This window comes from Taeniopygia guttata, chromosome 1A, assembly GCF_048771995.1.
Source record: "Taeniopygia guttata chromosome 1A, bTaeGut7.mat, whole genome shotgun sequence".
In the NCBI taxonomy this organism is placed as follows: Eukaryota; Metazoa; Chordata; class Aves; order Passeriformes; family Estrildidae; genus Taeniopygia; species Taeniopygia guttata.
Genome location: NC_133025.1, coordinates 19,431,156 through 19,447,031, shown reverse-complemented (window position 1 = coordinate 19,447,031; position 15,876 = coordinate 19,431,156). Strand labels below are relative to the sequence as shown.

Below are 15,876 nucleotides of genomic sequence, written 5' to 3'. Positions count from 1 at the left end.
CTGGAAACTCCCCAATTACATCAATAACGTAAATACAATATACAGTTAGCAGCACACAATCAAAATAACAATCTACGAATTTCTTCATCCAGCTGGACACTGAAAGCCTTTACTATTGACCACGCATTGCCATTCTAATCAAGTGTCCCATCATTTTTAAGTCAACTTTGTGTCATTGCACTGTGCCTAGCTTAAAATCACCCAAGTGCAAGCTAGCTAGGTGGAACTGAAAAAATACAGGACTTTTTTTCTGCACATACATCCAGACATGTCCACATTAGAGTAGTTATAATTAGAATCCTCTACTTTTTAGCTCAAATTTTTCGAATCTCCCTTCAGGGCCTATTGTCAATTAGAAACTACTCCAAAGACAAGTGGATAGGTAGGAATTAAAGAGCAACACACTAAGATGAAGAAGAAATGCATCTAAACAAAATTAAGTGCTCTTTAAATAGCTGTGATACAGATGCAGATTGCAGGAATAATAATCAAATTTAAATATATTAGCAGACCATTACAATTGCAAAGTTAGACTTGTGTCCTGTAAATGGAGCAGCTGTTAAATGCAAGAGGATTCCTGTCAAGGTCAACAATTTGCCCAACCAATCCCATTGTGAAAAGAAAGTCCTCAATGCTCCATCTGAAATTAGAAAAAACACCCAAACCTAGCTTTGCCACTGTAGTAGCACTCTCACCTACATCAACCGTATTAGATTCCCAGCTCTGGGGAACACTAGCTCTGATTGCAACTTGACAAACTGCTCAACATAAACCTTTAATTCTCACTGTAGGAATCATACCTGCTTTATAGCTTGTTGAAGTTTTTCCAGATTTATTTCTTTGGCTTCTTTTAGTAATGTCTTTTCATCCATCTTTAACATAGAAACTCTGTACTGGCACAGTTCAACTACAACTACATCAGGCTGCACTTCTTGTATTGTCTGAAAGAGATGAATTTATTTATACTGCTTTAGAAGGAATAAACAGAAATGCAGCCAATATCAACATTTTAAAGAGAAAAAAGACCTTAAGATCACATTCCAATAATAATTTTCAATTTAAAAAACCCAGTAGAATAGTAAATAAGAGTTCTCTAAATAACTATGCATTGACAAAAATATTAAGGAAAGTGACAGCAAAATGTCTTAGTTACTGGATGCTTTGGGACAGGATAATGGCGAACATATTGTGCTGGGAGGGGAGCACGGAAGAAACACTTCATGTTAAAGTTTTCACGTTCACAAAATTAATTTGACTGTACTCTGTGGTATTTTGCCATCTGAGCTAGAATACGCTTTGTGTCAGAACGGTCAACCTGCAACCCTGGCTCTTACAAGATTCCTCCCCCTCTAGCTCCTGAATAAAGGCACTCTAAACTGCAGAGTTTGCAGGAGGTATAATATGAAATAGTTCCTACTTGCACTAGGGCTTCAGACCTATTTGCAGCTTGAGAATGGAATCCAAGTTTTGTGCAGCATGTTGTTACAGCCCAATACTATCCAGGCAATGTAAGCTTCACTAGTGAGATTTCTACTTTCAACACTGATGCTGTATTATCTGTCTTTTTTATTGAGGGGCAAATAAAAATATTTGACCTGGGAGAGCAATATATTGCATCAAAAATTATTACTGTAACATGTCAGATTCTTATCCCATAGTGCAGTTAGTCCTCCAACAGCCAATTAGAAAAACAGAGCCTGAAGGTTACAGCACAAAACCAAGTCAGAGAGCTGGACTTCATTCTACTTAGTGCCAAGTTGAAATATTACAAAGATACTGCTGAAGGGCTCACACTGAGTATTTACCTTTACTACATCCTTTTTGCTGCTGTCACTGAAGTGGGCTGTTCCAACCACATATACTTTAGAACCATCCTCAGTATCAAGCTCAGTCACAGTGCTTGGTAAAGCAGGCCTTTTCTGCCTCTTCTGCAACTTCATCTCCAGGAGAATTTTAAATGCATCTGCATCAGCTATAAATGTAAAGAAAAATAGAAAAGAAAAGCACACATGATATAAAGTGCAGGTGAGTAAGACAGAAAATAAAAATGTCGCCACTAAACAGCAGAGAAGAGCTAAAAGGCCATGGATTTACCACTGTAATCTTACATTCATTTCTGAAGCTACATCATTGAGAGTGCCATCACTGGAGAGGCTGCCTCCAAGCATGGGTCTCAGTCCAGGTTTCCTACCCTGTGGACACTGGGACAGGTTGTCCACGCAGTTCAGTAAGGGAAAGAGAGAAGCTGTGTGGCAGGTGAGGTGGACAGAGAAGCAAAGAATACTTAGAAAAGGTATACACTAAATTAGAGAAAAAGAAAAAAAAAAAAAAAGCATTTTTAAAATTCTAAACCCAAAGTGTTCCATTTTGGGGTTCTTATCTATATAAAAGACAGCAATACGTGGCCACTGGTGTGACTATGATGGCAGAGTCACCTCCACATATTGGCACATATAGGATACCTACAGTACCAACCCTAGCCTTTTCTGTGATTAACACACCAGGGATCAGTACACAAAGGAAAAGTAAACCTTAAGAGGTATTTAGGTCAGGAATCCAGTCATTCTTCCCTAGATTGAACAACTATTTAATATCAAAATGGTACAAAGTGAGTTTAGCTCCTCTATGTCAAGCTTGCTGTATGGAAAATAGGAGGATCTATCAGCTCTGTCAGAGATGCTCATTGCCAGATAGCCTCATTGACTGAGACACAGAAACTTTAACTCTACATCGATGGGAAATTAAAGTCACTTTGAATGGCTCATCTTAAAGCTGTAATGCATCTTAGGGAAAAAAAGTATCAAGCAGGAAAGCAGAGTTTTGTTTCCAACCAACTCTCTTTCTCTGGCAAGCTGCTGCACAAGTTAGCAGAGGTCTCAAGTGGTCTCCAGAAGCCTGGAATAGGATCATAAGCCCAGGGGAACAAAAAAAAAAAAAAAAAGATTAGTGAACAGTTTGTAGGCAGGATTTCAAAGATGCAGATAAATTACAGCCTCCTACCATTCATTCATTTTATGAATCTGGTTTAGCTGTGTGGCAAAACAACCCCAAACCAAAAACAAACAAAAACCCCAACAAATTAGAAGAAAACCAACCAAACAAAAGAGAAAACCCAAATTAAAAGCAACTTTTCAACATCCTTTTTAGCAACCTACTACTTCATGGTCAATACCCAAGAACATGGTGTGCTGCAACCAGTACTGTTTGAGCTACGACAATATTGCCGCCAAAACAGATGGTGATGCTGAGGAGGAGGTAAGAAAAACATGACTGAAAAAGGAAGTAGAGGTAAGGCTGTTGCATTTGTAGCACTCTCAGTCACATAATTATAAAAGCAGCCATAGAAGATGAACAAAAACCCACCTAAGCAAATATCTCGCCTCTCATTATGGTCAAAAGCGGACGCCTAATAGAGAGCGTAATACATGGGAAAGCATGTGTAATACCTGCCTCAAATACTTTCTTAGCCTAAAGCCATTTATGGTTCAGATTCCCCCAACTGGAAGTGGTTTCTACATATTTGGTAACCCTTAAAGGGTGTAATTTCTATTTATTTTTCAAGCTTTCACCTCACACATATACTCAGTACTGGACTGAATAATGTTTCACATGAAGAAAAAATGTGATAGTGGTACAGCACCAGATGCTATAATTTAAGGACACAATTAAGGAAAACAGTCTCAGGAGCAGCTATGGTTTTTATTGAAACAACTTCTATGTCTGGAAGAAAAAAGCAAACACCTCCCATAGCTTTAGTCAAGGCTCTGTTTGCTCCCATGAAAGCTGAGATCCCTAGGAATTATTCAGCAGTGTTACTATTACACACTAATTTGCCCTGAGGTAGTTCAGAGCCTATTATTTGCCAGAAAGCACAATCTGAATGTTCCTATTGTTATAAATGAGCACTGGATATATTAATAGCATAACAGTGTATCAAAATAGATAAAGCAAATCCTAAGAAGCTTTTGTTTTTTCCTCTTGAGAAAGAAATGCCTGTCATAATCTGATCTTGCCAAGAACAGGTAAGAAAAGATACTCTTCCTGGACTTCACAAGACAGTTTTGGTTGGAATACTTCTATTGCCACATCTTGCAGGCTTGCCAAATCATTATCATGGTAGCATGGGCAAAGCATTCCACTTGGGACAACTCAGCACCATCATATCACTAGATGCCAGACTGTCAAAGCAAACACATACTCATGCATCACTGGCTTAGAAAGCAATAGCTAAGCTTAAAACAATAGCTGAGTGTATCTATTAAATCTAAAAATATTTACTTTTGAAAGTATGGGATCAGCAAACTGACAATCAATATGTCATTACTCTTTCTAAATTTGATTTACACAACTGGGCCTTGAAACAAATCAAGATTATAACTCCCTTTCTTGCCAACAGCCCTGTCCTTTTTAGGTAAGGAAAAGGCAAGGACATTTAGTTGAATATCCCTTCCATTATGATACACCCTCCCCAGTCAAACCAGAAACATACAGATATTCTGCGAAATACTTGACGTTTCTTTTGGGCCATCTTCTGGTGCATCAGAGGACGACATTGGATCTGCAGCAGCCTGTATGAAACAAATTCAAAAGGAGGCTGGGAATTATAATGAAATGTTTCAATACATCTTTCCTTTTGTGAGTTTACTCGATTTGAACCTACCAATAATATTCAAGCAAGTAAATAATATAAGCAAGGTCACAGTTCAAAACATCTGTGATTTTACAATTATTTTTTCCTAGCTGCCTGCGTATGAGAAAGAATATGTTAAAAACTGTCTACTTCATGCCAATTTTAAGAGATAATATTTATACCTTACATGGAGTTTTAAAATAAATGGGATTCCGAACAAATTCATCTCTATCACTACTACAGGACTATGGAGGTTTAAAATAAATGGGATTCCAGATAAAAAGAAAAAATTTATCTCTATCACTACTACAGTACTACAGCATTACAGGAACTACAGCACTTTGTGTTGAAAACTAAAATGTGCACTGATTATTTTATACCATTTGACTCAACTACCAGTCAGCATTAGTCTGTCAGGAGTCTGACAAAGTTAATCAGTACCCAGAAGACTAAACACATCCATTCTAGAAGAGTCAGGTCAAGTATTTGATGGAATAAGGCAATTACACAATATGCACATGAAATCTTAGAAAGTTCATGTGCATGTTGACTCTATACATATCAGAAATCCAAGTCAAAAAGATACAAGGCATCTGCACAGTTTTGCTCTCTAAAGGAAAAGAAGGCAATTCAAAAGATTTGTGAAGACTGACTCTTCAATATTATCCCTAGAAGTATATGATACAGGTCTTTGGCTAACAAAAATGTTTCTTATTTTTAATTAACCAGCAAGTTTTAAAACCTGTGCATAGAATTCAAACAGTTCCAGCCATTCAGCCAATGTCATTCAAGCCAGAGAGGCAGAGTTAGTGCAGAAAAGACTCAGGAATAAGGGAAAGCTAAATTATAAACTACCTATAGGCAACTACCTTAATTCAAAGTTTAATCAGGATGATTATTGGAATAATTTGGAATTTCTGAACAACATTAAGTCAAAAAGTTAGAGTCAGGATGATAACCCATCATCATTTAAGTACTTTCCAAAGACAATACTAATGAGCCAGCAGGCAGGCAGCCAAGATCTCCTGATGGATGTCAGCTTTTTAGCTAAAATGACTGGTTTATGTACTTTGTACTTAACCTGGTAAAGTTTAAAGCAAGGCTGTACCAAATGTCCACACCCAAATGTTAAGAGCTTTCTATAAGAGCAATTATTTTCTTCTTGCATTCCATTATGCCAGACAGGAATTTTGAGAAAATAAATCCTGAGTGTCTCACCGTGGCCCTACTGAAGGCAAGGAAAAATTTATGATACATTTCATGGACTAAACTCAATAAGTACAACAGCTTTACAGTGCAAAGTTTAAAATAGTCACAGCAACACATCATTCTTTCAGTACAAAGCAGAAGTCTGTTAATTGACAACTGCAAACTGCAATTACACTGCAAATTGCAATTACATTCACAAATCTAATTTAACACCAGCTCAGCTTTTGATCACAACATATGGCTTGACTACTGCTTGCATACGTTAAGTCTAGTCACAACAATATTTTGGAAAAATTTATCCATCTGTAACATTTGGAATTAATCCTATCACTTATGCTGGCTTTGTCATCACAACATCACAACACTGCAATGAGCACAGCACTAAGACACCACATTAGGAATCTGCTGTTCTTTTTTTTTTTTTAATTAACAGAACAAAAGAACCAACATTCTTATGCTTCACAGAATAAACATTTCATGAGCTTCACCTGTTATACCAGAAAAAAGTTTTGAGATACATGGATATGAAAGAAGAAAAGGAACAGAAAGGATAGAAAAAGCATCTCAGTTTAATTTGGCAAGGAACTTCGGCCATGTACAATGAGATTATTTGTATAGAATCAATTTCTGTAATTTAATCACAAAACCTTTTTCCTCCTAAAGGTTTAATCTCATAGGTTAGGCGATTTCATGCAATTCCTCACTTGCAAGTAGAATAATAGAAAAGACCCATTTTAAGCTTTTGCAACTGGAGGGAAAGAGAATCTGAAAAGAACGTAAATGTATCAAGAACAATAGCACTCAGCTCTCCATCTCCATTTTAAAAGGGGTCTCACACTGGCATTCTCAGTAGTAAGACTTTGAAGAACTTGCCCAAAAATAAGGGGAAGAACCTGGCTGATTCAGTCTTGACCTTCCCTGCAATTGTACTGAGATACAAACTTTATTTCCAAGCCTTACCTCAGGCTGTTGCTCTTCTTGCATTCCTGCAGCGCAGACTTATTTTCACCAACCACACAAGAACTGCAAGAAGTAAAAAGAGATGGAAGAAAATTAAAAATTATTGGCATAACACAGAACACTTTCTCAAGAACTGTCTGGGGAAAAAAAAAAGTGTCTCTGCAGTCTCTAATAAAGGCTGAAGTAATAAAAGCAGCAAACTGAAGAGGCACAAATGTCACCTCTTTACTGCCATTAAGAAAACCAGAACAAGCCACCAGCAATTCCCCCAGTGGAACATAAAACCAGCCTGTTTCAGTACGGTTCTTGAGGCGGCTCAAGCCAGAGAACAGTTTCTGCAATAGCAAAAACTTTGCTCAATTTAGTCAGTAGTTCTGTCTAGTTCACATCGACTACATCAAGAGAGTTTTTAGGCAGATTTTAGGAATCCTCTATATTTCTAAGACTTTACTGCTGCACAGAGTAGGAGAGCAGTCACGATCTTAATATTCAACTATAGCCATACACGTTGTTCTATCACGTAACCACATATATTTATAAATATGCCAGGGTTAGAAGATCAGTCAGCCAGTATCTGTGTGACAAACCCATGAAACTTCGTTTTCAATCCCTTGCTGAATGGTTTCCAAGTTTTAGTTTAACAATAGTGATGACGGAATCATAAAAATCCAAAGTTCTCCCTGAAGCTGGCAGAGTGCTGTGATTGGACTTAAGTGGTACTCTGAGGCCATTACACAAGACTGCATGTATGACTAGTGCTTGTTCTGCTTATGCTCACTGCCATCCCACTAATACTGAAGCACTCTAAGTGCTGCCTCTTTACTACAGCATTTTGGGCTAACTCCATTTGAGCTATATCCCAGTACATGTGATCAGAGTTTTATTTTATTAAATAGAGAGCAATCCTGAACAACTTATTCATAGAATACATTTGCAGTCCCGCTCTGAGGAGTGGACATACAAGTCTGGCTCCTGCCCTATGGTCAGATGAGGCTGGAGAAAAGCTGGCTGGCATCTGCCTGACAGCATATTTCAGCACACAAATGTGATGGCAATGGCAAGCCTCCCCCTTCCCCAAATAGAAAAGTCTACTGCAGTCGGATTAGCGCTCTGCATTCCCATTTCTAGCAAGCCATTTTGCTTTCTATCTTTGCTTAAAATACATTTCTTTAAAAGAGCATTTGCCTGGGCAGTATGAAGCAAGTGAGTGTAATTCTGTCCCCTGGCATATCTCCCACCATGCAAAAGGGTTTTCAGGAATTTGTGCCTTCTTGCTGTCCACTGCTCATGGTGAGCCAGCAAACCCGAGATCACAGCTGCAGGCTGGGCAAGAAAAAAAGCAGAGTGGCCAAAATCCTGGCTTCTGCATGGTCTCTGGCGCAGAATCCCTATGAAATCCAACAGATTCCCATAGCTTGAGCAGGCAACACCTACAGACACAACTCCTGAGCTGTGAGGCAAATACCTCATTAAAACAAAAAAATACACACTGCACACAGTCCAAGAGGTTCATTAAAACAAACTATTCAAAAACATGCAAGAAGTCTGCACAGGCAACATAAGCACTCCAGTAGTTGTGCTACAAGGCACAATATAATTTTAAAACTAGGACCCTCCTGCCTTCCAAGGAGTCAAGTCAAGGAAACCTGGATGTCAGAGTAAACTGAAATAGCAGGTGAAGCTGAACTGCTCTTCTGTTTCAGTATTTCCACAATTTACGAGTGGTGCGGACAGATCTAAAGCAGTACAGCAGAAGGAAAGCCCTGCCTTGAGACCTGCAACCTGAATGGGACACACCAGCCCACAGACACCTCACTCCAGAAAGTCTGTCCGTTTTGTGGCGTTAAGTAAACTCAGTACCTCTTTTTGTGCTGTCCTGTCTCTGGTAGACTGGCTGAACTACTTGTTGAGTTAGGCAGTAAACCACACTGGAAAGCAGGCTCAGTTTAAAAAAAAAAAGCACTTTCCCTGCCCCCCCCCCCAACTCTACCAGGGCATTTTTAGTTCAGCGGATCAAAGAGCTGCAGTAAGAACTGCAGCACCACAACTTGAGGAACAGCAAGAAGCAGAGATGTTGAAACCAACTGTCCTCTGAGAAAATACTTGTTGAATTACAGCATCACTCCGAGTGTACCAACACTCTGATGCTCAGCCCTGGGCTTGGTTCTCAATTGGTTTGTGTGCAAAATACCACAGTGCTTTTCTGCCAGTGAATCAGATGGCCCTAAATAACAACTGAAAGCTCTAAGCTTGATTAAGGTCTGCTGGCATTTGAAAATATGTCTCTTATCTACAGAGTACTCTACAAACTAATGAACTGCAAGTTTTGTTTTAAAAACAGATTCACATAAAGAACACTACATGGTATTTTTTCCCACTAAGTGACATTTTAGAAAACATCATCGCATTCTCACCACTAACTAAATAATATGTCTGATATTGGTGGGGGTGTGCGAGAGATTTTTGAAGTTTACTCAAGCTAACTAGCACCGGTTTTTAACACCGGTTTTTAACCGGTTTTTAACCGTTTTTTTACCTTTGTTTGTTTCCAGCTCACTGTTTCACTGCAGTTTCCAGCTCCAGCCTCTGCAGGGAATCCATGGAATAATACTTCCATGGCCAGATGAGAGAATGTGCAGCCACAATGACAGGTAAGTCTGCCCACTTCTAGGACATGTGGGCCCATGGGAATCTCATGAGGTTTAATAAGTGCAAGATACTACACCTGAGCTGGGGTAACCCCCCATTGTCCATACAGGCTGGGGATGAAGGGACTGAGAACAGCCCTGCTGAGAACTTGTGTACCATCCCATGAACTCTCTGCTCTCAGCCAATTCCCAAGTCCTCTGCCTTGTCCACGCCAGTGACTACCATGGAATAGTCCTCCTGAGGGGAAAAGACAGACTCCCACGTGGACTTCCTCTGGTTTTTCCTTTCCCTGTTCCCTATCCCTGGATACCCCTGCTGGCTGCGCCCTGCCCAGCCCTTACCTCCGCCCCCCAGCCCTTCCCCTCCTTAGGCTGCCCGAAGCAGGTGGTGGTTCCCTTTCTTGCTGGGTTTCCTTCAGTTTCATGTGACCTCGCTGGAATAAAACCTTGCAAAAAGAGCCTTTCTTGCCTCTCTCGCTGAGACAGGTGCAATGAGTGTGGTGTGTGGATCTGACTGTGCTCCCTGAACGTTTACCCAACTTGCTTTTCTACAAGAGAGGTTTTTTGGGAACAGACACTAGGCAGCAGCACCCACCATCCATCTCCCACATTTTTAAACTTGAGGGCGCTGATAGATGAGAGGCTGGACACGACCTGGCCATGTGCACTTGCAGCACAGAAAGCCAACTGTGTCCTGGGCTGCATCAAAAGCAGCATGGCCAGCAGGGCAAGGGAAGTGATTCTGTCCCTCTGCTCTGGTGACACCCCACCTGCAGTGCTGCATCCAGCTCTGGCGTCCCCAGCAAGGGAAGGACACTGACCTGTTGCACTGGGTCCAGAGGAGGCCACCAAGATGGTTAGATGGCTAGAGCACCTCTCCTGCAAGGAAAGGCTAAGACAATTGTGGTTGTTCAGTCTGGAAAAGAGAAGGCTTTGGGGTGACCTAATTACAGCCTTCCAGTACCTGAAGGGAGCCTACAAAAACCACAGAAAGGGACATTTTACAAGACCTGTAGTAATAGAACAAGGGGGAATGGCTTCAAACTGAAAGAGAGTAGATTCAGATATCAGGAAAAAATTCTTTACTGTGAGGGTGTTGAGGCACTGGAAGAGGTTGCCCAAAGAGGCTGTGGACACCCTACCCCTGTGAGAGTTCAAGGCCAGTCTGAATGGAGCTTGGAGCAACCTGGTCTAGTTACAGGTGCTTCTGTCAACTGCAGGAAGGCTGGAACTAGATGATCTTGAAGATCCTTTCATACCCAGGATTTTATACTCTTGTTTTCAGGTGCTTAGATCTGCTCCAGTTACACTGGAGCTGAAATCTTCCAAGCAGAAGACCTGTCTCTAGACTCACCAGAGTACAGGCAAGACTGGGTACTCAGCTAGCAGCATCCTCCTCAGCAGCACTGGGCAAAGTCCATGTATTTCGGGAATTAGTCAAATACCTTGGACTCCAGGCTGACCTAGCTCATCCATGTGAAAGACACTAGCCTTGTACGTCTATGTATTCACAGAAAATATGAGTGCTATGATATTTGAAATATAATTTGAAGCCTCTGAGAGAAGACTGAGTGAACCTTGCTGTTACACAGATAACAAACTGAAACTCACAAATCTGTATGCACTTCCTTTCACCATGTCCAATAGCGAAAATAGGGGCCAATTCAGGTCAAATTCTGGCATCATTTGAACAACTTACATCCATGCTTTGAGCTTAATTTTCCAACCTATGTTTTGGGCTTTTTTTTTTTTTCTTCTTTTTTTTTTTTTTTTTTTTAAGTTTACTTTCGTAAAGAAAATGACACAAGGTAACAAGGCATCTTATTTGTCTGCGCTTGTTCAATCATACGTTAATTTGAAACTATTTTGGCAAGCAGGGAAGAGTCTCACAGTCATTTAGAGGTGTAACACACAGCACTGCTCCTCCAGGAGAAAAATATCACCAAAGATTAGATGAGGTGCATGTAAAAAAGTGGTGGTCAGCAGAACTTGCCAGAAAGAAAATTCAATCCCAAATTGAAAAGTCACAGGCAAAAAAAATGTTAGGATATATTATTTACAGCGTTCCATAATATGTACAGTGCAATATCTCATAACCTCAAGTTCTACTTACCATGAGATTTGGCATGAACATGTGAAACCAATCAAATTCCCCTGCTCAGCTTCTTCAAAGGCCTGTGAGAGCCCCTTGTGAGATCTATCATACACTGAAAATCTCAGACATGACATGACAGTGCACTTCTTTCAGATGCACTGGGAGACGCAGCTTTTAGGCACTCATAAAGATCAGAGATTAGGAAGCATTTCTGTTCTCTAACTTCCAGGAGACTGTCTTAATCAGGAATTCATTCTCCTGCTTCAAGTACTACCAAGAAAATTCCTGGAGCTAGAAGAAACAAAGAGAGGTGACTGATGATTGAATATGATTGACTCTCCACCTCAAACACCTTTTTTCCAGGCAAATGGGATTCTTGTGCTTATTGCATCTTTGTTAGTCCAAGGGGACCTACAGTTCATTGGGCCATTTAAAATTGCTGTTTATGTATACATATGTGAAGAAATGAAGCCCTTTTGCAAACTCTTAAGATACCTAGGCAACCAAACAGGCATTTTTGAGACCACCAAATAAACTGCAAACCTAGAATTTAGCCATTACTTATCTCTATTGGTAGGCACCTATTTCCTCCCAAGCTCTTCTTGTTCCTACAGCACACACAGGACAGACATTGCTACTGAGAAAAGTACTGCCAAAGAGGGACTGTATTTTTCCCATGCACATGGGCATTGTTCTCTTTCTCCCAAAATAGCAAGTTCAGAAAGGAACACACAGAAAAGTTCAACATCTTCTAGAAATGCTTACTTACTCTGCACAGATGCTGGCAAAGCAGAAACAACTCCCTGCCATGCTATTTCACATCAGCCCTCCAGTTTTCCTAATATAAATCAGCTTCAGCAGCACTTCTTTGCACAAAATCTTCCCTTGAACTCATTTTTCATACTTGATAGCCCTAGTCAACCAAGGTGTTTCGGTTCCAGCTTCATATTTAGGCATCTGAAACTCTCTTAGCTTGCAGTCTCAAGAACACAAGAGGCTCACATGCACACGCACTCACAAATTACGGCTTCTAGCAAGGCAAGTTAAAGAACAAAAGGCCCTTTCCTGTTTAATTTCAGCGAGGTAGTTCGGTGAGAAAATTCAAACACCACAGACAATTCATTACAGTATATCCTCCTACAGTAGGGTTAAACTTGTTCCTCTACTGTCTTGTCTAAATTTGCTTCCTTCAGACAGTGATTCAACTGAATCGATAAAAAAGCTCTCAAAAAATCTCTCATGCTCCTACCCATAAAACAACATATTCAGCTACTTTTTAACAAGATTTTTATTGGATGTTTTCCTCCTTCTGAGCTATACAGAAATTCAGAAGCAGCACTTTGTTTCCTCAACATGCTGGCACTACAAGACGGAAATAAAAGTTGTCCATAGTCTTACAATTGCTCTATATTTTCTATGTGCTGCATACACATCAGAATAGCTAATAAAGAAACTAGGAAAGGAGTCACCAAACTACAGCTTGTTCCACCTTTTATTGAAAGGAACAGAAAAAAATTTATGTGTTTGATCCTCTCAACAAACAAATCTAAATATATATATTAGAGCTTTTGATAGGTACAGTATTCACTAACATTGCAGAAGGTACCCACATCTCTTGTGTTAATCTCAAAGTGTTAACTCTGTAACCTTCCTGCTCACAAATAAGTAACTGAGGTATATGAATGCTTAAATACGTCTACAAATCTGACCTCTGGTAGCTAAACAAGTTGTTAGAAGGCTCATGGAACTTTCAAAGCATTTCAATTTTGCAATCTGAATTTTCCTTTGCTTTTAATCATTGGCCCTTAGAGGATCTCCATCCACCCCACAGGACACCTCTTCCTCCTAGTAACAAAGCACCACCACTCATCCTTGTTCCTCTAAAGTTGCTGTGGGAAAGACAAGAGACAGGCTAAGGGACTGAATTTGAGCACAAAGTGTCAAACAATAAAGTGGGAGTCCTCCAGTGAGAATATAGCACACCTCACACAGGTCATGCTACAACTGAGCCAAAACTGACCTGAACTGGACATAAGCCACAGGCACACACAAAATTTGACTATGTCACAAACAGACTCATGTGCGAGCCCTCTAACACCAGTATCTCCAGCCAGAACACGGCTTCCATCAGCTTGGCATAAGATGCAGCAATATAAATTCACCTGCATCTATGTGCATTGAGTGCTGTGTTCCTTTCATCCTCTAAACCTGCAGTTTCACTAGCAATGGATATTTGAATTAGCTGGTATAGCCTATATAGTTTTATACTCTGCATAAGCTCATCTCATTTGAATACTGCTACCGTTTAACAGGATCACTTATTTTATGTAAACAGAAGAGGCATGTCAGTACTTCAGAAGAAACAGACTAAACTTTTCTCTCACTGACAAACTGTTGCAGTCTTAACTCACTGTCTGAAATACCTAAAAAAGCACCTTCCATGCTTAACATTTAACCTACTAAGAAGGCAAAACCAAAATAACAGATACCCTCTCAGCACCATACTCTGCAACGTAAACAGAGTAATTGAGATTGATGAGGCTTTTTCCACACTTATGCACAGAAATCTTACAAATGTTTACAATCATCAACTCCAAAAGGTGTCTACTCTGTTGATAGCCTGTTCATACTCAGAAGGATGCCTCTGTGGTAACCTGTCTGCCAATTAATGTAACAGTCACAAATTCAGAAATTGGAATGTATTTCAAAATTATCACAAAGGTGACCTACTCCACATATTGCATGTTATCTCTTTGACACAAACCCACGCCTCTGAAACTCAACTGAGCAAGTGGTTCTGTAATCACAGAGGGCTGTAGGGCATGCCTCTGGTTTCTCATGACTCAGAAGTTCACAAATTTCAAAATGCATATTTTTACCCTCTGAGCATCAATGAGGTGTTCCTACAAAATGAACTGTGCAGACATACACAGACTAAACTCAAGTACCTATACACTAGAGTAAATGTCCATGTGCATGCTTTGGAAATTAAAACATAAAAGTCAAAGACAACTACATTCATTTGCTTGAAAGGTATTGAAACATGAGAATATGTGGCCTGGGACACTGAAAACACGTTTATTGGTGAAAGACAAGAAGGCATTCTCATAGGCTCTGTGGTTTTACAAGTTATTGACGTTACACTGGCTGGGGCTACTTGATGAAATGAGTAAGTATGAGGTGAATCAGGATGCTAATGCACTGCATTGCAGATTTATGAACAAACAGTAGCTTAAATCCTTATTCTTTTAAGAAGTTGCTGAGGTTGTATAGATACTGCTAAATTTAGAAACATGAGACAGAAAGACCACAGTGATGTGGCTCAAGTCTGGACGGGCACTCAAACTGACAGTTTTTTAGAACCTATACATCTATCCAAGTCACTTTCCTATTACATTCTAATGTGAATTATGTGAATTCAGCGAAGATCTAGAACCAAAATAATTGTATTAGACTTTCCTGTATCCAGCAGCTTGGGGAAGACATCAGTACATCTTCCCTGCAGGCCATGTAAAGCTATGAGCCAAGTGATACTTCTGGTTTCGGAAAATTCTCCGCAAAACGCTCCCAAGCAGAATAGAAGGGAAATAGTACAGCTGCTGCATGTGTATGGAGTTCTACAAGAACATGCAAGATATGCACCCTAGCAAGGCAAGACCAGGATCTCCAGATGCAGTACAGTGGTGATTGGACACTTTCTTCAGTTTCACCAGCAGTCATGGTGTTGTTCAGCTGTGGTGTAGGCTTTTGCTCTCTCTCAAAAGCGTGCATACCCTTCCTGAGATGGACAGACTTCTCTACATAAGAGCATGATGTTGCACTACCAGTAGAGACAGTTATTTAGCAGACAGCCTGAGGGGCTTACCCACTGGAAGACAGACTCCTGGAGCTCCAGTGTAGTGCTTGATATGCAGGGTCATCAGGACATTCAAATTCTTGCACGTGGACATGCTAAGATCCTGCATCCCTCAGTGATTTCAATTAAAACTGCAAAGCAGGTCAATTAAAGGCAAGGGAAGGAAGGAGGCAGGAGTAGAAAAGAGCTCTCCTACTTTTTTTTTATTATTAGAAAAAGAAGTGTACAGGAAGAGAACTTGTCACTGAGTGCATGCACGTTTTCATAAAAAAGCATTCAATAACTGAAGGTGTCTGACCTCAGATTCAAGTCACATAGGTATTTGCAAATATGATTCTAATCTAGTAACAACCATCACAAAGAAAATACATTGGTCAGATTTTGTACTAAATAATCTATGAAAGACAGCCAGGGTCCTGTCTCCTGACAGGACAAGGAGAGCTGCAGAATTCTTCTTTCCTACCGGCACTGGCTGGCA

General features: G+C 40.1%; 1 protein-coding gene across 2 annotated transcripts in view; it reads right to left on the bottom strand.

Annotated features, from left to right (window-relative positions):
* The window catches only part of TRABD (TraB domain containing), a 32,543-nt gene that overhangs the window by 14,730 nt on the left and 1,937 nt on the right, over positions 1-15,876 (bottom strand). The window contains exons 2-6 of one of the 2 annotated variants that reach the window (XM_072920783.1): positions 6,800-6,862; positions 4,490-4,568; positions 2,109-2,895; positions 1,806-1,972; positions 801-941 (exon numbers count right to left, since the gene is read on the bottom strand). In XM_072920783.1, coding sequence (XP_072776884.1) covers positions 801-941; positions 1,806-1,940 — 276 coding nt within the window. In that variant the 5' untranslated portion in view covers positions 1,941-1,972; positions 2,109-2,895; positions 4,490-4,568; positions 6,800-6,862. The remainder of the gene's footprint in view (positions 1-800; positions 942-1,805; positions 1,973-2,108; positions 2,896-4,489; positions 4,569-6,799; positions 6,863-15,876) is intronic. The other variant, XM_030256376.4, reaches the window with a different exon arrangement.